This window comes from Mirounga leonina, unplaced genomic scaffold (genome assembly GCF_011800145.1).
Source record: "Mirounga leonina isolate KUSES-001 unplaced genomic scaffold, KU_Mleo_1.0 Mir_92, whole genome shotgun sequence".
Classification (NCBI taxonomy): Eukaryota; Metazoa; Chordata; class Mammalia; order Carnivora; family Phocidae; genus Mirounga; species Mirounga leonina.
In genome coordinates, this window is record NW_023270852.1 from 4,546,919 (window position 1) to 4,567,001 (window position 20,083).

At 44.1% G+C, this 20,083-nt stretch overlaps 1 protein-coding gene across 11 annotated transcripts in view; it reads right to left on the reverse strand.

The window, feature by feature from the left end:
* Nucleotides 1–1,901: 1,901 nt before the first annotated feature.
* TEAD1 (TEA domain transcription factor 1) overlaps nt 1,902–20,083 on the reverse strand; it is a 261,961-nt gene continuing 243,779 nt past the window's right edge. For 9 of the 11 annotated variants that reach the window (XM_034995475.1, XM_034995473.1, XM_034995468.1 and 6 more), the window contains 3 exons: nt 19,232–19,372; nt 14,529–14,681; nt 8,630–8,788 (listed from right to left, as the gene is read on the reverse strand). In XM_034995475.1, coding sequence (XP_034851366.1) covers nt 8,675–8,788; nt 14,529–14,681; nt 19,232–19,372 — 408 coding nt within the window. In that variant the 3' untranslated portion in view covers nt 8,630–8,674. Of the gene's footprint in view, nt 8,789–14,528; nt 14,682–19,231; nt 19,373–20,083 lie in introns of all 11 variants that reach the window. The other 2 variants (XM_034995470.1, XM_034995464.1) reach the window with 1 other exon arrangement.

Sequence of the window (20,083 nt, forward strand, 5' to 3'; positions counted from 1 at the left end):
AGCACAGAACACAACTTATAAGTCTGAGCTTCTTGTGAGCCAAAGCAAATAGGAGAATGTTTACTTAAAAAAAAAAAAAATGCAGTCAGGTTGCTGGTAGCCAATTTGCTAGTTAAAACAACATAGATATATCTGACATATAGGATATTAAACAGAACAAAGGTGTCTTTAAAGGCAGTTTAAAAACCCCTAAGGCTTCACAGGCTTACACAACATTGTTTGGGTTTTTTTAAATTGGAATTTTATCATTGCTCACTGACGACCTAACAACAGCAGCTAATTTGGCTTTCCATAAGTAATAGCTATGTTTATTCATCTACTGCAACAGTAAGGCAGAAAGAAATGATCAGGGGTTCACAGCAAAGTTGCTTGATCCCTCAACTGACTAGAGGCCTTTGTTTATCCTCCCCTTTGCTCTTTAAATCCCTTTACTCAGTGATATTTACCTAGTGTGTCTCCCCATCTTTGCTGAACTTAAGTTGACTGGAACCACAGGCACGAACAAAAGATGTTTTTAATGTATTAAAGCACCTTGTTTTCGAGGAGGAGGGGTAGGGCAAGAGGTGCCATACAGCCAGTGGTAGAACTAGAACTGCAAGGCAGGCGGCATTACCACCTCTCAATTCTTGTCACTAGCTTTCATGATTTTAACAAAGGCTTAACTTCTCTGGGCCTCAATTTCTTTATTGGAAAATAGGAAATGACTCCTGTATTAAGAGAATGTGGTTTACAGAAAACAGCGACTCTAACAGTGCCTGATATACATTAGGGCCTCAACAAGGTGTGGACAAGAGGTGACCTATTTAAGGCTCCACCACTCACCAGTCATCACTGGATGATCCATCTTTTCTGAGCCTCGGTTGGGGGTAATAATATCACCGTCTTTGGGACTATTGTAAGAATCAAAGGAAACAATATATCCACATTGTATCAACACACTTGGCCAGTGCCCAGCACACAGTAAGCACCTAGTGAATCAAAGGCTTTCTTATGCAGGGCTGTGCTGCACACACCTGAATCATGAACCCCACAGTTCACCCACAACACATAATCCCATGTTATTTTCAACAACATACACTTTTGCAGATAAAAAAGGTAACCCACACTTTCATTTTCTTTATTTTTCATTGATACCGTATGAATACAAAGTTTCTAGAAAGCTACAAAATGTCTACCACTTTATCAAGAAGGCATCAAAATGTGTCACTTTGCAAAGACATGAAAACACCTGCAGGAACTGACACAAAAATAGCATTTTTAGAGTGATGAAATAATTGCACTTAACTGTCATGGATATTAAAGTTATCACACATATGTACCGCGAAAGCTAGAATACATTTTTTTTTTTTTTACAAAGCACTTTATAAAAAAATTCTCTGCACACAAACCCTATAATTTTCATATAACTATCATACTAAAGATAAATTCACTTTAAAGCCAACACTTAGAACATTTTTAAACAAAAAGGTACCAGTACCTAAACACAGACATTAACAAATACAAGAATACTGTACTGCCAAGAGGTTTAACCAAATGCCTTTTGAAAGTTTCTGCAAATAGTTTAAGAAAACATGTGTGAGAATTCGCCCCCCACCCCCATCTCTCCAATCTACCGAGAAGAACCTTATCACGCGGGGGCAGGTTCCGGAGCCCCCGCCCAGCTGCAGTACAATATCAAAGCGACCACTGACCAGATGAAGCGCTTACGTCACAAGCCCATAGTATACACGGGACACAAAGACACCGACTGTGAGAATCCCATTAAGTCATTTAGAACGTGAACAAACACATGTGGCAAAACCAATTTACATAAAATTTAAGCATATTAAAGAATTAAAGGCTATTCGGGTTTCTTTTTTAAATGTTACAAAATTTTTTTGTTGTTTTTCAGGCACGTACTGTTTTGTTTTTTTTTTTTTCCTCTTTCCTTATCTGCAGGCTAGAGCCTATTGACAAAGGCCTACAGAGTGAATCTTTCAAGGAGGTAACAGGGAGATGTATTTTTTTTTTAAAGAAGTGCAGTTAATATCTAATTTACACAGTCAAACTAATCACAGAAAATGACTGATCCAAAAAAAATAATAATAATAAAATAAGAGACTGGTTTCCAATTGATTTATGCCTAGATTCTGTCAGCCTCTCTCAGAGACAGGGGAAGGGAAAACCATCTCATAATGGAAGGCAGACAAAAGAGTCTACCTGAGAGAGGTGGAATCTCCTAGAATCTGACCCCATTTAATGAGGAACACGAGGGGACATAAATGCCATTTCAAATAAACTAAAATGATGTAGTGTGGCATACGACTGACTCAATGCAAATTCACAAAGAATAAAACAAGCTACAGCCTTAGGAAGTAGGACAATAAATACCAATATTTCATCTTAGTTAATGGTGCATGACTTCAGCGAAACTATCCTTGCAAATGCAGTAAATTTTAAACACAAAACCTTCATTCTTAACAATAGAAGCAATGAGTTTATGAGAGAAAACTCTTGCCAAACAAAGCACAGTAACAGCTGAAAAGAGAAGCAGGAAAACAAGCATTTGATTAATTTCTTTCCAGGGGTGGTTCAGTACTGACAGGGAGGGCTGAACTCAAGCGACTGACTATCGCTCGTGTTAGCTCATTTTCCTTTTCATCATTTGACTGTTTTTGTGTTTTTTTTTCTTGTAGAAATTTCTATAAATACTCACAACTTGGTGTGGGTAGAAATCACTCCTGAAATTTCAGAGCCCAGACAGGGTAATCTTAAAGACACCAGGGAGAGACGAAAGAACATACGCATTAAGAGTTCAGAGGCTAACTTTCAAAGATGTCTAATGTCATTGTGAAGTCTGTATCGGTAAAGAACATTTTTTTTTTCCTCCTGGCTTTTGTTTGGCTGGTGTTTTTGCCTTCTGGTCCTTTCCATGCCTCTTCCTTACCTCTATCAGTATTCCCCATCTCTACAAGGTTTTAATAAAAGCCAACATGGACTCTAAAGGGTTGCCCTTTTGAGGGCTGGAACATTCTTTAGAAATGCCGAATTGTGAATGGTGCTCTTTGGAAGTTTCTCATAGCACATTCGTACACAACACTCAGAGTCAACATTTCCGCCGTAAGAAGAACACTTCAATTGTAATGGCCCTAACTCATTTTGGTTCTGCACTCGCGTCTCGGTTCGAGGCTTCCAACTTCCAGAGTGGTATCACTGCGTAGACCAGAGAAGTGCGCGCTGTCGTCTGAATGGGAAAGAAAGCCTCCACAGAGACTGAACACGAACACGAGGGGAGGGGCAAATCTGTCCACCGGCCGAAAGTCTGTCGTTTGCGTGGCGGTCCCCTCGCGCGGACGCAGGGCTGGGTGGCGGGCCAAGAGGACGCCCGGGGTCGCGGACACACACACACACACACAACAGTTCCTGGGGTCCCTCCCGCCGCTGCTACTGCTGAGCGCCAGATGGTGGCGGCAGGGAGGGTCCGCGTCGCGCCCTTGTGGACAGAGGCCTGTGGCTGGTTACTCATCCTGGTAAACCAAAGGCATTACGGTGATCTCAGAATATTTTTGGTCTCTCTACAAATTATCGTTATATGGTAGCACTTTTCTAAGCTGGAATCTCAAACCAAAGGCACTTCCATGCTAGAGCGCAGAAGATTCATAAATAGCTAAGTATTTGGTCGTGAACTGAAAAGGCAACTTTAAAAGTACAATTTGCTTTTCATAGTAAACTACGAAGTTGGAAAACCTTCCGTTTTGGTATATACATTTGAGAGTGCGGTCGAAGAACCGACTCGTGTTCAGTTTCCGATTTTAGACCAAGTGGTCAGTGTCCTATAGAACTGGAGGGAAAAAATGGGCTTACAAAAGAGAAATGAGAACAATTTTTGCCTGTGCAGTTTCAAATACGGGGCCAATTAGTAAATGGACGCGGAGGGCTCGGTATGACTAGGTAATCACTAAGGCACTGCTTACTGGAACGCTTTGGCAGCTCTGAATTTAAAACTCCCTAAAAAAGCAACAGTAGTAAGAGAAATGCTTCCAGCTTACAAAAGGGCTCACAGTTCCGAGGCAGCCTTTTGCACTGCACACCCTACACGCAACGTCTCAAAGATTTAAGGCTTTTCAGAAATGACAGGTGCAGGGCTTTGCCACAGAAACATCAACAGAAAGAAAGAAGCAATGCAGACATATGCTCTCAGTGTCACAGGTGTGAACGCCAACACAAGAATCGGTTCCACCCTTCGTGAGGACAGGTGTAGGGTACCAGACAGAGCATATACAAACTTAGACAAATCATGTGTACCTGGTTTGTAAGATTGACTGTCATCTCAGACGATTTAAATAATTTATGGTTGTACAAAAACAGACTGCTAAAGCCACTACAGAATTGAGACCTAAAGAAGACTTGGGTTGAAGTCATCTGGGGACTTCTCACACCAAGTGCTGGGAACGGGGGCTGCTTTTTGGCTGGTCTGAGTGTGGGACAGGGCGGCTGGGTTGCCTAGCAGATAAAAATTAGACTCGGAGTCTGTGGCAGGTGCATTGTCCTCAGGGTAAGCGAAAAGGCTCATCAGCTTTCGTATCTGCTTGTGGCTGCCTCACGTAGCTCCAACCAGACCAGAGGCTCCGTGGGGGAAGCGGCGTCAGCATCGGGGCGATGCCGTGCTCTGACTGAGGGGGTTCTTAGTGCCCCCTCTCTTCTGCACTGAGCCTGTGCACACCTTCGTAGGGATCTTTGAAGCATGAGCACCAAAGAAGAACAACTTGCACTGGGAGAGGCCAAGGATTAAGTGGCGAGGTCCCAGAGCCTCACCCTGGTTGTGTCACTGACCAGCTGGGTGACTCTGGGCAAGTCACCTCCCCTCTGGGCCTCAACTTTCTCATCTGCTAAATGAAGGAGGGTAGTTTGTGCTCTCTTTTAGCTCAACAAAGAAATATCTATCAGCCCGCTGCCAGAACTGGTCCCTCTCGCCTCCATCCTTAAAGATGCGGTGTTCCAAAGGCTTCCATAAATTCTAAAAACAGCACTGAGTGTAGGGCAGAAAGCAGAAGACCGGAGTAAGTTTACCGAAATGATGAAAGCTTTGATCGTGAGACCCAGATGCTTATGAGAATCGTGAATGTAGCTGGGACTTCTTTTAAAGCTGGTAAACTAAGGAATAAAGATCAAATCACAGATACACCTTAACATGATTATGGGGATGATGGTGACCAGCTCTTCCCCACATCCCCGGGGATGAATGAAGGAATCCTCTGTAGCCAGACAGACTCTGCCGTGAAAGAAGCTCCGAAGGGGAGGAGACCGGGACATAATGTCATTTGAGGAATATTCCTACCTGCCTCTTCACAACCTGAAACAAGGCTCCCAGGACAGCAGCTTTTTTGGAGCAAAACGGAAGGGAACAAGAAAATCTCAAATATGGTATTTGTGACCTCTAAGATCTAGGGCAGTGGTTCTCAACTGGGGGTGATACTGGGCTCCATGGGACCTGTGGCAATGTCTGGAGATAGTCTGGGTTGTGGCACCAGCAGGGAGGGCATGGGGGAGCCCATGGGGACACTACGCAGGATCGTCCCGCAGAACAAAGAACTGCTCCCAACTTGTCAACAGTGTCGAGGCTGAGAACCCCTGACTTAGAGTAGCATAGACCTGGGATTCCAGAACCTGTTCTGAAGAAGTCCTGATAGTAATTTTAGGTCTCTTGCTAAGATGGAAACGAATGCCTACTGACTAGAGTCCAGTTCTCCAGCTCTCTCCTGTGTTGGCTATGGAAGATGGGCCTCCACACTCCCCAGTAAAAGTACGAGATGCCCCTGACTCAAGGCTGGTAATGCAGGGTCGCCAGGAGTTCCGGCACCCAAAAGAAAGCTACAAAAGCTGTAAGGACAGAGGCCTGGAAAGCCTTCTTTATGGTTCTGGGAAGCTTGACAGCTGAAGGGAGAAGACTGCGACAAAGGAGGAAAGACCACAGACAGACTTGGATTAGGTGCTGCAACACGAACCCCACCCCAGCACCTAACTTGGCAGAGACAGAGAGAGGGCCAAGGGTTTGGGTAACTGGATCAGTGGTTAAGATAGGGAAAATATCCACCCTGGAGAAAGTTTTAGAAGAACAAGATGAGAAGTAAAATTTTTAAGGCTCTTAGAAATGTTTTTAAGAGCAAAAAGCAATCCTCCAGGTTGTTCACGTAAATGCCCCAAACTCAGCTCCGAAGGCATTTGGGGGAGGAGGGCACAGCCTGCCTCCGTGGGCTCAGCAGACCAGGGTATGCCCTTCCCTGTAGCCAACAGAACCAACCCTCCAGCTGCTCTTCTTGGGTCTATTTGTGCTTTGAAAAGTAAATCCCAAGAGTCCTCCTGGCAGACAGAAGAGCCCCATTCCTGTGTGGGAATGTGAATCAGATACTTCTCTCGCTGAAGTTCTGGCTGGCTCTGGCCACAGAAGATCCTTTACCCCCCCTTCATAGGGTCCTGGCCCTGGGAGAGTGGGGTTTCCATTGAGGAAAGACGCGGGAGACAGGAGTGAAAGAAACATCCCTAGGAGGGGTGCCCAGGAGAAGTCATTAAGTATGATGACCACAGAAGAAGCTTCAGTGCCTGGGCGGAAGGCCAGATGGAAGGGCAGACAACTAGGGCAATCCTTCAAAGGCCCCCTTAGAGTCAGAGAATAAATGTTAGTTTCTTTATGGAGGGAAGACAGACATCAGCCTACTGGTTTAAATGGGGGGTGTGCGTTCCAAGTGGGAGAAGTTTTGCACTTTCTCCTCTGGTCTTTCCAGGAACCAGTGGCATGAGTTTGGGAGAGGTCAGGCTCCGTCCGGTGGCCTCCTGTCTGCCACAAGCCAGCCACACCCTCGTGGCCCGACCGCCAGACACTCTAATCAATATCCAAGCAGGGTCAGAGCAGGTGGTGGGACAGGGAAGCGGGTAAGTTACTTGGATGTGAAAGAACACGGCATTTCTTTTCTGGCTTGATGAAAAAGCCACGATAGGCTTCACAACTTACAAAACTTATTTCATGTTCTATTGTGTTGACCTATTCCTGGCAATTATAAAAATGTCACTTTCCTCCGGGAAGCTGGGGAGTATAACCCTGTCTCCCTCCCAATGAAGCACTTATGGAAATAACCCAAGACACGTGGCCACTTCAAACCAACTCTGCCTGGGCAATGCTTTGGAATATTTGGGTTGGAAAGTTGAATTTCTTCTGGGAAGAGAACCTTCCAGATGAGTCTGTCTGAAAAAAGTCAGAGAGAGTGCCGGGCCTCTCAAACCTCAGTCAAACAAGTACTGTGACTTATTGAGAGATGTTGAGCAAACAGACGTCCTTTGAGAATATATTTAGATCTATGGACACAGGTTGAGATATACATACGTATCAGCACCTAGCAAACTGGTGACACTGAATAGATGTTCAATAAATATGTGTTTAACAACTATATGTGTCTATGTGTGTGGATGTGTCCACGAACACACATGTACACACATAGTTAGAGCAGGTTAATATGCACACTGGTTCACCAGAAAGAATTCATCCACAGGCTGGTGAGGATGCTTGCAATTTTCCAGGGAGCAGAGATGCTAAAACTGATGAGCCTTTTACTTGTTTGGTTGATGAAATTTCTCCCAGCCACAGGATTTTTCTCTACTTTGCAGCTCACAGTGCAGTATTCATGCCAATTTTAAATTTTTGTTATTAAATTTCAGTGGTTCAAACATTTACTCATCTTAGTAAAAAATTTGGTTGTCCAGAGACAATGTAACTGCACACACAAGACTATAAACATTGTACGTTTAGATTTTCAGTATTTATCTACTTATTGCAAAAAGAGCCATCTTTTTTTTTTCATTAAATAATCATCACATTAGTACAATACAATTTTATATTTTTTAAATATACTATATATGTTAAGGATAAGGGGTGAAGTTTTCTTCCTTTGTAATACCTGTTCAAGAGTTTAATGGATTAAGAGATTAGTTTTCACGTTGAGGAAAAAAAAAAAAGTATAAATTTGTCTCATTAGAATATTTCTACCAAGCATTTAAGGCTATATTTTAACATTTGGTTTCAAAAAGAAAGAAAAGTTTCATTTAAAAAATAATTTAGTGAATTACATTCTTTCATAACTTCCACCCTAATTAGTTACAAAGATAAGTCTAAAGATTCTTAGTTTTGTGTACTAATTTACATTTACATTTAAAGATTAATTTTACTTGTATCTTAAGACAAGAATTTTACGTTGGGAAAAAAAAAAAAAAACAGAACTAAATACATTTGTATAAAGGCTGTAAATGCCCCATGGCAAATGCTCTGTTTCAAAATTTTTTTTTCCTACCACAATTAGAAACGGGTCTCTGCAGACAGAGGAGACCCAGGTTCTTAAGGGTCACCTTTTCCCGAGGAATTGTGGGCTGCGGATGTGAAGAACACATAGAAACCACTCAGATTTCTCTTTTTACAACTGTACCAGAACTTCACAGCTATAATGATAGTATGAACACATGAAAAAAATAATGACTTCACTCAAACAGGATTTAGAAAAAGTCAGGGTGTCCTCAGGGCCAGGGCACACCCCTCTGTGGCGAGGTTTACAGTCAGTCATTCAATAATGGAGAGAGTGTGTGTGTGCGCACATGGGTGTGTGTGTGTGTGTGTGTATATATACAGATATCTATATATAAATAACCATGTTCAGTCCTTTACAAGCCTGTAAATATGATGTTGTGCTCCATGTTCACTATTTGAAACTTCAAATACACAGGCCATGCAGAGGAGAGTTTCTTGTGTGTCCCTGTTTGTTACCACCTGTTAAAAAAAAAAAGTATATATATATATATATATACACACATACACAGAGAGAGAGAGAACACCACGCGGATGAAAACACAGTCCACTGTGCTATGGCAACTAGGAGTTGCTTGGAGAAGGACAGGCTCAAGTCCAGCAGGGAGACTACCACAGACGTCCCAGCCTCACGCTGCCCCCCTCCAGCACAAACTCAGGATAATTATGGGTCTGACCTGAATCCTAGCTGAACTTAGTTACCGTGTGTAAGAAATACCTCATGGACAGGGTCTCACCCATAATGCGAGGCCACAAGAATTAGTGTGGGTTTTTTGGGAGGGTCGATTTCTTTACAACGAAGACCATTTTCTAGAATTCTGTCTCATGAGACAGTCGTTTATCCTAGGAATTGCTTCCTGTCTTATTCCTAAACTTTTTCCTAGATTTGTTTCACAACAGCCCACGAGAGACAGGAGGCCCATGAATACTTAGCTCAGCATTGTTAACCAGCCCGGCTGGGGCTCAGTAACATGGACGCTGAGTAGTAGAATCATGTCAAATGATCCCTCTTTCCATTTACACAGGCTTTACCTTTCGAAATGTACTCTGAAACATTCATCTGCTTCCCCTCTTGGTTCAAGTCACTGGACTCCAGCTCTCTCCTCCTCGTGCCTGTGGCCTTAGCCTACATTCTTATCTTGAGCGACCAGATCTGACCCAGGTCTCCACTGGACCCCGCCTGCTTCCCAGAGCCGTTCTCAAAAGGAACTTTCTAAAACCAAATCTAGCCCAACTTCCCAACAGCTTCGGTGATGCTGTTACGTGTGTGTTTTGTTTGAAGACAGCTCAGTGTCTTCAAACACTGTGAATCTGAGGGCTTAGTCCTGCACCTCGGCGGGGTGGGGCCTGCTCCCGACTCTGTCGGCTGTTTCACGCATTGTGTTTCCCTTACCCTCAAGGCATCGGAGGGTGTGGTCCCTGACTGAAGAATAAAAACTCACACACTTATAATTTTCCCATCAGGGCACACAGTACGCCTGTAACTACACTTAGATTTGTGTGATTTTTTTTTTAAATGCCCATGTCAGTCAGTGGGTTGTAAGTTCCTGAAGAAGGGGGACCACGTTTCCTAGTAACTAGCCTGGCACACAACAGTTGTTTAATAAGTATGTGCCGAATGAAGGACAGGGACATAATAGCCAACATGTAAGTAACCACATATAGCCTGCATCTACTCAGTTGGAACTGCTTCACATACACCGTCTGGTGTAACATTACAGCAACTCCGTGAGCGGGTGTCCTGTTAGCTGCCCTCTGACAGAGAGGGAGGCCGGGGAGTGGACTGAAGGTTATACAACGGAGAAATGCAGATCTGACTTCAAAGACCGTTTTTCCTACCCATGAAGCCATGCGGCTCCAGACAAATGAATGGATATAGTAATAGATTATCTACATTTTTTTCCTGGGTCATAAAGATTTGATTGAACACTGGTACCCACCTGCTTTCCTTCCTAGTCTTAATTCCTGCCCCTTCCCTCACAGATCGAAGACTCCAAGCATGCCGGCCTTCCGTCCCGGAAATCTCTCTCCCTCTCTCCCCATATGCAAAGAAATGCCCTGTCATGCTGCTTCTACCTCCGGCAGTTCTTGAATCCATCCCCTCCTCCACCGCCACAGCCCAGGGTACCAGCGAAGCACCCGACTCCCCCACCACAAGCCGCCCTGTCTCATCCTGCTCCCGTCGGTACATAGCGGCCGCAACAACCCTGTGAGCACCACAACTCTGACAACAACGCCCTCTTGCTTAAAAACCCTGATGGCCTGTATTCAACTTCCTAACTCTCAAGCCTGCAAGGCCCAGGAGCCCTGACCCCGTCTGGCTGTTCCTACAGCCAGCTACCCGCTCCTTGCTCTCCTCTCTCTCTCTCTCCATGCCAGCCACACCACCCTATTTCCAGTCCTCCCACCTGCCCACCTACCTGCGGTACTTTTCTCTGCCCTCCCTGCCCAGTCATCTGGCAGGGATGCCTCCACTGTTTCTTCCTTAGAGAAGCCTTCTCTGACCTCCCTCCTTGGCTCAGATACTCCTGGGACATGCTCTCGTGGCACCATGTACCACCCTCTGCCAGCCACCAGCCACCGTTTCTTTTTGTGATTGCTTGAGGAACGCCTGCCTCCCTCAGGAGCCTCCAGGATGGCTGCTCCCCACCCCCATCTAGTTCACATCCCAGCACCTGACACTTAAGTACACACCCGTGGAAGGGCCCTCTTCTTGGTAAATCTGAAAAATGTCTGTTTATCTATCAAGGCAACTTAAACGTCAGCTTTGAACATGCCTGAGGATGCCCCCACCTCAATCCAACTTACAGGTACCTGCTCAGGTAGTTCAACTACCCTGGATGTCCAGGTGTCTGTTTCTCAAGGATACCACAGCCATGCATCTTACAAATGTATTGTAACCATTTCTTCACCTGCCTCTTTCCCCCGAGCAGGCCAAGATTTGCTATGGGATAGGCAATGTGTTTTATCTGCATCGTACTCTGGCAGCGACTATAATCTCTCTATAGTTTAGCTGAATGAACGCAAATATTCTCAATAACCTTTGAGATGGAGCGTCAAGACCTGAGCGTTTTGTTTGTAAATGGAGGAGGAAACTGAGTTTAGAGACTTTAAATGACTTACCCAAACCAAGGTCATAAAGCAGAGTTGGGTCTTAAACCCCAGTCTTCTGATTCCATGATCATGAAATATCCTGCGAAGTGTCTTTCCTATCCTTTTAAGTCTTCATTTATTTCTGTCCCTAGCTCTGTGACCTCAGGGAGGTCTAATATTCCTTATCCATAAAATGGGAATAAATATGACTTCACACTTCTGCAGTGAGAATTTCATAATATCACATTTACTAAAGATTTAGCACTGTGCCTGGAACCTCTATGATTTACCTTATTTTCTTATAAGCTTTCTAGGAAAGAATATGTCCTATTTATCTTCTTCCCTTTTAGGCTCCAGGCCCAACATGGGGCTTGAACTCACGACCCTGAGATCAAGAGTCACCTGCTCTAGCGACTAAGGCAGCCAGGTGCCCCCTAAGTATGTCCTAGACTTCATGAGTAAGATTCAAAAGGAGAAAAGAAAAAAAAATGTTTCTAGTAGCCTGTATGTATGTCTGAATGCAACCTCCAAAGAGGACAGGAATACTTGGCCTGTAATTCAGCGACTCCCCCTCGGCCTGTCTGGATACTGTTACTAAGGCCCTGCATTTACAGGTTCACCTCAACTTCTGTATCATCCTGATGAAATCAGAGTTTAGCTCACCGACCAGTAAGGTCTGAAAGTGATCTTGCTGACACAGGCTTTGTAATCCAATCCCTAGTAAAATGCCTGCAACTACGTCCAGCAGCTGCCATTCCAACTGTGTTTGCACACCCTGCCCCTGAGGAAGAGCTGAAAAGTACTATTTCTCCTTTATCAACGAGACGATTTCATTCTCATAATCCAGGAGTGCTGGTTTAATTTCAGCTTTTCTAAAAGCTAAAATATTATTTCCAGCCGATACTTATTGACAGCCACTAATTCTTCATAGCAAAGGAATTTCTCTGGTTGCTTAATGATACATTTTGGAATTAATGCTCTCTGGACATCTAAGCTGCTTGAAGTCACATGTTCTGAAAGAGCACTACTGATTTCATTTCATGGGTTTTGTGGCTAAAGAGACGCTTTGAATTTCTTCCAGGCCTTCTTTTCCGTGGCTATGCTCTGTGAGGTAGGGTTAGGGACTGAGGGCATAGTCCTTAAGGTGCTGAAACAGACTCAGAACTGGTTTGTAAGGATAGCTAAGACTGCTTCCACGAGAGGTGGGCTGGCCATTCACTCAGAGAGTTTGGGTTCATTCCCAAGGCTATTAACTGTCCACACCCAGGTATGATCCACTCACCCTCTGCCCATCTGAGCACGAGAGCCACCTGCTCCTAACTAGCAACAGAAAGCAGCTGTATGTCAGGTACCCGCCAGTGCCCCAAACCGTGAACTGCTCAATTTTCACTAACGACCATTACAGAACAAGATATTAATCAATAATAGTTAGCAAAGAACAGGTTTTCCAAAGTTTCCCCCAGATTGCTAGTTTCTCATGGACAGGCCAGAGAATCCACGGAGATTCTCTCTCAGGAATAAATGAAAATTACATGCAAGATTATCTTTCGGACAACTGTATGCCCATCACATGTCTGTGAACTCCTGAGACTCCCTGCAGCTCATTTAGCCATTCCCTGTGGCAGTGGGGCTCCACTACCCGGGGAGCTGTAAAAATAAAACAAAAACCATGATGCTGGGTGGGCCCCACCCCCTAGGATTCTGATTTTACTTCCTTCAGCTGGGGCCCAGGCCCCAGAATTTTTAAAAGCTTCCTGGATGAATCTGATATGCAGAAAGGATTTTAAGTTTTAAAGTTTTATTTATTCAGTTTTTATACTTTTGTGAGAAAACTGGCTCCCAAGGGCTCTTGAAAGTTAAAAATGAAGGAATTTCATGAGCTGGACAACCCACTGGTACCTTGAAATTGACCACGGAGGGTGTATTTATACCATGGAAGTGGGCGAACGCTAATAAATCAGGGTTTTGTGGGGATGTTGGGGGATAGTCTTTTTTTTTTTTTTTTTTTTAAGTAGCACACCACTGATGGTGAACTCTAGTCTCAATGGATCTAAAACCTCTGGGTAAAGAACTTCTGCTCTAAGTATTCTAGTTCTTAGTCCTAGTAACAGAATAACAAAGCAAGGCTTCAGAGGGCTGAATATTTGACCGTGATACTGTCTTGTGCCCCTTTTAGCAAAACTGTTTCTAAGTTTTGTTTTGGCATTTTTCCTTCGGTTAAATCAAGGAATGTTAATTTTTTTCAAAAATGAGCCTTATGAAACCCATTACTGCATATTTTATAGGCAGATTTTTGAAGACATCACTGTTCTTATGACCTTCCCAAGTCTCCAAATGAAGCCCCCATGAGAAATTTGTTTTAAAGTTAAGTATGAGGGGACTGTCCCCCACTCCCCAGCATTGCCCAGGGGAACCGGAAACTTCTCCCATCGTGGACCCTGAGCACCAACCACTGCTTATACTTTCCCTTCAGCTGTCCAAGTTTTGACCATACTTCAGCCTATGAAGGGTATTTCCTGGTCATGACATTCTATTTTAATTTCTATTTCTCGTGGTGCTGAGGGTTTGTATTTTACTATCTTAATGTGCGTTACTTCTTATAAGGCCTTGCAGTCCTTCGTGAAATGAGTCAAGGTTTATGAAGTGTGAACCCACTGACTCAGTCTGTGCCTCATCTGTGATTTGCAGACTCTGTTGCTGGGACCCAGGCGTGGCCGACACTGGAACGACGTAGAGAAATACAAACATACGTGCCTGGCTTCTATCCTCAGAGTCCCTGATCTCGTTGATCTAGGACTGCAGCCTTGGTGTCAGGCTTTCAAAAGTTCTTAAGTATTTCGAAAGTTCTCCATGCCTTTCTAACACGCAGCTGAATTTACCCACTTGAATTCCAGTTTTCCCAAGCTTAGAAAAGCTTAGTCCCGCAAGATGAGAGCCTGTCTCTTCCACAGACTTGAGCCCAAACAGAGCCCAAGCTTGCCCTGGGCGCTGTGGATTCAAATGGTGACCGACCGACAGCCTGCTCAGCACCCCTACCCCGCCACCTTCCTGTCCCCTTCCCCTCCAGCCTCAGACTGCGTCTGCCACAAGAAGAGGCAAAAACAGTTACCAATAAAATTGTGAAGTTTTCCAAAACACTGTTCATCATATATTTCTCTGGTAAGTGTTTGAGCTTGTGGATGAAGTTTATCATATATTCACACATCGGGGAGCGGTTTATTCGGTACACAAATCGGCCGTTCTCGAACCTTGCATACTCCGTCTGTGAGGGGAAAAAGGAATTGAGCACGTTTACACTTCTGATTCCAAAATACATGAAAAAGCTATTGCTGTCTGCAAAAGCATTTTTCCTTTTTAAACAGGAGTCATCTACTAGATGCTGTACTATTTACATAGTTTACTTAATTTAAAAGAAATCCTATGTCCAAACTTAACGGCATACTCAGAAATCCATTATTTTTCTGGAAACCTAAAAAAAAAGAGTGGAAACAGGATAGCTTTAAAGAGGGTTGTCTAGGTCAGAAAAAAAAGAAAGAAAAGGTCAGAAAGAAATATAATCACCTACTTAGTGATTTTCTGCCTGGAAATCTGGGGGAGCAAGGCCCAGCCAATTACAATTCTTTAGAGAGCCCAGAGAAAATCCTCCTCCACCATTATAAAAGTCTCACAGGCTAACGACCAATGCAGCTAATTTCTCTACCTCAGGAAAAACGACTTCACACTGATCACGAGCTCCTAGCTGTGAGTTATTTATGTCTTTAATAAACAAGGAAAAGAAAGAAAATACTCGTATTGAAGATCCGACTGAAGCACTCAGAAATAAGAAACACCCCTAGATAGCCCTGGATCAAAGAAGAATTAAAAAGGAAATTACAAACTATCTCAAGAGTAATGAAAAGGAAAATACTTGACATCAAAACTTAGGGGACCTGATGGAGCTGTACTTGGAGGAAACTTAATGATGCAGCTTCATGAGTTCATCATTAAAGGTAAAAAATTACAGAACTAAACCATGTCTGAAATTTAAAACAACCCCCCCTCCCCAAAATAAACCCAAGTCACAAAGAAACCAAAGGAAACCAGGAATAGGAAATTAATAAAGATAAAAGCTCAAATCGATGTTAAGAGAAATAAAATATGTGGGCAGAATAAATTTAAAAACTGGTTCTTTAAAAAGTCAAAACAAAATCAAGCCTTCACAAGCTTAAGAGAGAAAAGAGACAAAACCACAATTACAGTAGAGATTGGAAGATCTGTAAAAGGTTACTTCACATAACTCTAAGGCAAAAAAGCCTAGAGGAGAGGATGATTTCCCAGCAAAGTATGAATTACTAATACTGACCATGAAGGAGAAAACTCTAGTAGGTCCATTACAGTAGAAATGACCAAAAAATTTTTCAGAGACTCACCACAAAAAAGGTACAAAGACCAAATTGTTTCATCGCTGAGTTTTATGCAACTCTAGAAGAATAATTACTCTCACTGTTACGCAAACGACGCCAGACCATAGGAAAAGGCAGGTGTCTCAATTCTTTTCATGAAATTGATGGACATAAAGAGATTAGAGAAAGGAACAGACTAATATCACTTAGGAGATGCAAAAATCTTACGTAGAACAGCGAAGAGAATACATCACTTTGTCCAAAGCAGGACTTTCTTCAGGAATGAACTCGTGATGCCCACGAATTGGGAGAAAAATCATACTAAGAGATGCTGAAAAGGCATTTGATAAAATATCGGAGCTGTTACTAACAAAAATCCTAGGTACAATGGGAATAGAAAGAAAGCACTTAAATATAAAATAAAGACCATTTATAAAATCCAACAGTAAGTATATATAACCCGAAATGGCAAAACTCCAAAGCCAACTCTATGGGCGGCAGTTACTACTCATCATCCTACTTTTTTTCATGACAGTGTTGGAGGTTTTAGCAAATGGAAAGAGGTGAGAAAATAACCAAAATAGAAAAGGTGGCAAAAACATTGGAAAAGAAGAGATAAAATAAAGCCTTTTCTTTTTGCTGGTACTATAAAACCATATACATAAAAAAATCGAAGAATCTAGGGGGAAAAGCCACTGGAGATAAATAAGAGAATGTGGCAAGTTGGCCAGATAAAACAAATATAAGCAAAACCCAAGAGCTTTCCTCTCTTCTAGTAATTAAAATCTAGAAATGGGAAATTGCATTAACGAATTACATAACATTTAGAAGTATATTTAACAAAAAAGGGATAAACCTGTATGTGAAAACTACAAAATCTTATTAAGATGGAAATGCAAACAGGTTCTCAGTTGGAAAGATTTAGTATTGGTAATGTATCGATTTATCTCAAAATAATGTCTAAATCTAGTACAATTCCAACTAGATTGATCAAGCGAGGATTTTGGTTTTCTTTATTTTTTTTTAAGTTATCTCCTTTTTTGGAAGAATAAATGCTGTTTACTAGCCTAGAAAATATATGGAAAACAACAGCCAGATTGACTTGCGTCAGCAGAAGTAAGAATGTGCTATAAAAGCCACTGTAATCAAATCAACATGGGATTGGGACATGTCAAGATAAACAGAGGGGGGAATCAGAGAGACTCCAGGAATGGCTCCCAGAATATGCAGTAACTGAAAGGAGACAGATCTCAGATCCACTCAGTGGGAAAAGGATGAATCATTTAATAAATGGTTTTGACACAAACGCCTGTGTATCTGGAAGAAAACAGGAGCGGACTCCCAATTCACACCAAATGCAGAAGTAGTACATTCTAAGTGAATTAAAAACTTAATTATAAAACTCCACCTGCCACACTCACACTACCTTATCCATGAAAATTCCTGGGACTTCATCAATCAAAGGCAACCTTTTCCCGCTCCTTGAACTTACAGAAGGCTTTTGGTATGTTACTGGAGGACATGACGAAAAAAAGAGTTTGGAATCTGGGAAACTGAGTAACTTGCCCGGTTCGTCTCATCCAGGCAGGAGGTCCAGCTCTGGCGAGCCCTGACAATGTGGCTACTCAGCAGCCATGCCTACCAGGAACATTCCACATTCCCAGCCACTGACAGGTAACTGTGCTCCCTCCCTCTCCGAGAATTTGGGAGGTGATCTGGGCTGTAGGCCTCCCAGGCCCATCTCGTAACAAGGCCACCTTCTCACCTACCCTCTCCTTGGGCTTCCCAGACATGCGTTGAGCTGGCTCCCCTCCTCTCACATCCATTTTTGTCCTCTGCTGGTGTCTCCCTTCTACTCACCCCAGGGCTGTGTACTGCTTCCCCAATTTAAACCCTTATTCCTGTGCTGTTGCTACTCTCTCTCTGCACCTAGTTCTCCATTCCCATAGCTTTAATGATCCTTAATGTTAAGGATTCCTGATCGGTAGTCTCAGTCTTTACCCGTCCTCCAAATTCTCGTCTTGCACCCAGAATCATCCCCTGACTGTGTGCTCTTGAGCACCTTCCTTCCTTTTCTCTGTTGGTGGCAGCACTGTCCTTGCAAACACAAAACGTGTGACCTCTGACTCTTCCTCCTCATGGGTTTTTAATATCCAGTGAGTTTCTAAGTTCCATTCAAAATGTCTTACTGGGGGCGCCTGGGTGGCTCAGTTGGTTAAGCGACTGCCTTCGGCTCAGGTCATGATCCTGGAGTCCCGGGATCGAGTCCCGCATCAGGCTCCCTGCTCAGCGGGGAGTCTGCTTCTCCCTCTGACCCTCCCCCCTCTCATGCTCTCTCTCTCTATCTCATTCTCTCTCTCAAATAAATAAATAAAATCTTTTAAATTAAAAAAAAAAAAAAAAGTCTTACTGGATGCCTCCTGCTACCGTTTCAGTGAAGCTCAGGATGCCTAAGCTCCTGTCGACCATCTAGTCCACCCTCTTCTGTCCTCTCTGGCTAGCGTCACCTCCTCAACACCATTCCCGGGAGGCCCAGCCTGTGCTCAGGAAGCTACAAGGGCCTCCAGCACCCCAGGGCCTCACTGTTCAGCCCCAAGTCTTAAAATCCACACACTCGCTCTCGCCCTCCTCCCTCCTCCCCAGCCCCTCCTCTCTCTCTCTCTCTCTCTCTCTCTCTCTCTCTTGCTGCGGCACCAAGTCTGCCACACTCAGGCTAGGCTCTGGGACCTGCAAGCTCTAGGACCACCGTGAACCAGAGCTGCTCACTGAACACAGATTGACTAGAGGATGGGCAGAAGACACTGGAAAATTCAACTTACATGGAAAGTTAACTGCAAAACATTATTCACACCAAGCAACCCACCCTGGTAAAAAGAACATGCGTTTTTTGACAGGGATTGAGGCCATGAAATATAAAAACTATGTATAGGTATTTGACCCCAGTATGTGCTGTCATCCGTTTAAAAGGATTAAAGGAGTGGAAATGGCAAAAGTACCACCACCATTTGAGGTGTCAGGTTTTACAGAAGGCAGGTGCCAATCAGCTGAATCCCACCTCGGCTGTTCTCTACAACGCCTGCAAGTGCCCTTGGACCTGGGGGTGGGGAGGGCACCATCCGGTGGGTGGCAGGGTCTGTGTGTACCCGCTTCCACAGCGGGCACCCCCATGACACCTCGGGCCAGACTGAACGCTGCTGGCCGCACAAGGCAGGGAGACCAGTCAGGGAAGCCTGGCATGGGGCTTCCTCCCTGCCTTCTTCCAGTCGCTTTCAGACCGTTCTGTCGTCTCAAAAGGAACAGGGGAAAGCGGTGGGACAAAGGGAGAGGAGGAGATGCCAAAAAGGTAAAACTCTCCGCCCCCATATAAAGTCGAAAGGAAGGCGACAGTCTGCCCCTGAATGAGGACTTCGGGGGACAGAGGCCTACTTACCTCTACTTTTTCTACTACTTGCTTCCCAAATGAGCATACTTTGGTGGAACAGGTGACTGTCATATTTTCAGAACTCTCATACTGACTGGTTACACCGTAAAAAGCCCCGGCATCGTCCTGAATACTGCAGTTTAGGTCGGCCTGTTGGGAAGGAAACGGAGGTGGGGGTTATCCTCTTGTGGCCGGAGTCATGGCAGCGACCGACCGGTGAGCGGCAGGCTAGGACGTCCGACCGCTCAGGCCGGGGGGAGGGCAGGCGTGGCTCGAGGAGGCGGTGAGGTGATGCTCATCCAGAAACAAGTTCCATGGCCCACGGGTCACTTTCTGAAGAGCACGCTAACTCCAGCAGTCTCCCCTTGAACAATGGCAATGTGATGCACACCTACTTCAGTTTGCTTTCTTGTGTTCAGTATAGAATACTACTGTACCCTTGTTAGAAAAGATCCGTGAGGCCTCTGCAATGTGTGCAGAAAGCAGTATATGAATGGGGTTCATAGTCACTAATCTGTAGATATATTTCAAGATTATTTATTTATTTGAGAGAGAGAGGAGAGTGGAGGGAGGGGGAGAGGGAGAGGGAGAGAATCTCAAGCAGACTCCGCGATGAGCACAGAGCCTGACGTGGGGCTCTGTCCCACGACCCTGAGATCACAACCTGAGCCGAAATCAGGAGTCAGTCGCTTAACCGACTGAGCCACCCAGGCGCCCTAATCTGTAGATATACTTAAAAGAACGGGAGATCTAGAGCTGACTGGCCATTTGTTATAGATGTAAAAACAGAAACTTTTCATTACAAATTGCAGCATCCAGAAGGGAAATGGTTCCTAGTAAAGACTGGCTTATAGGGGCACC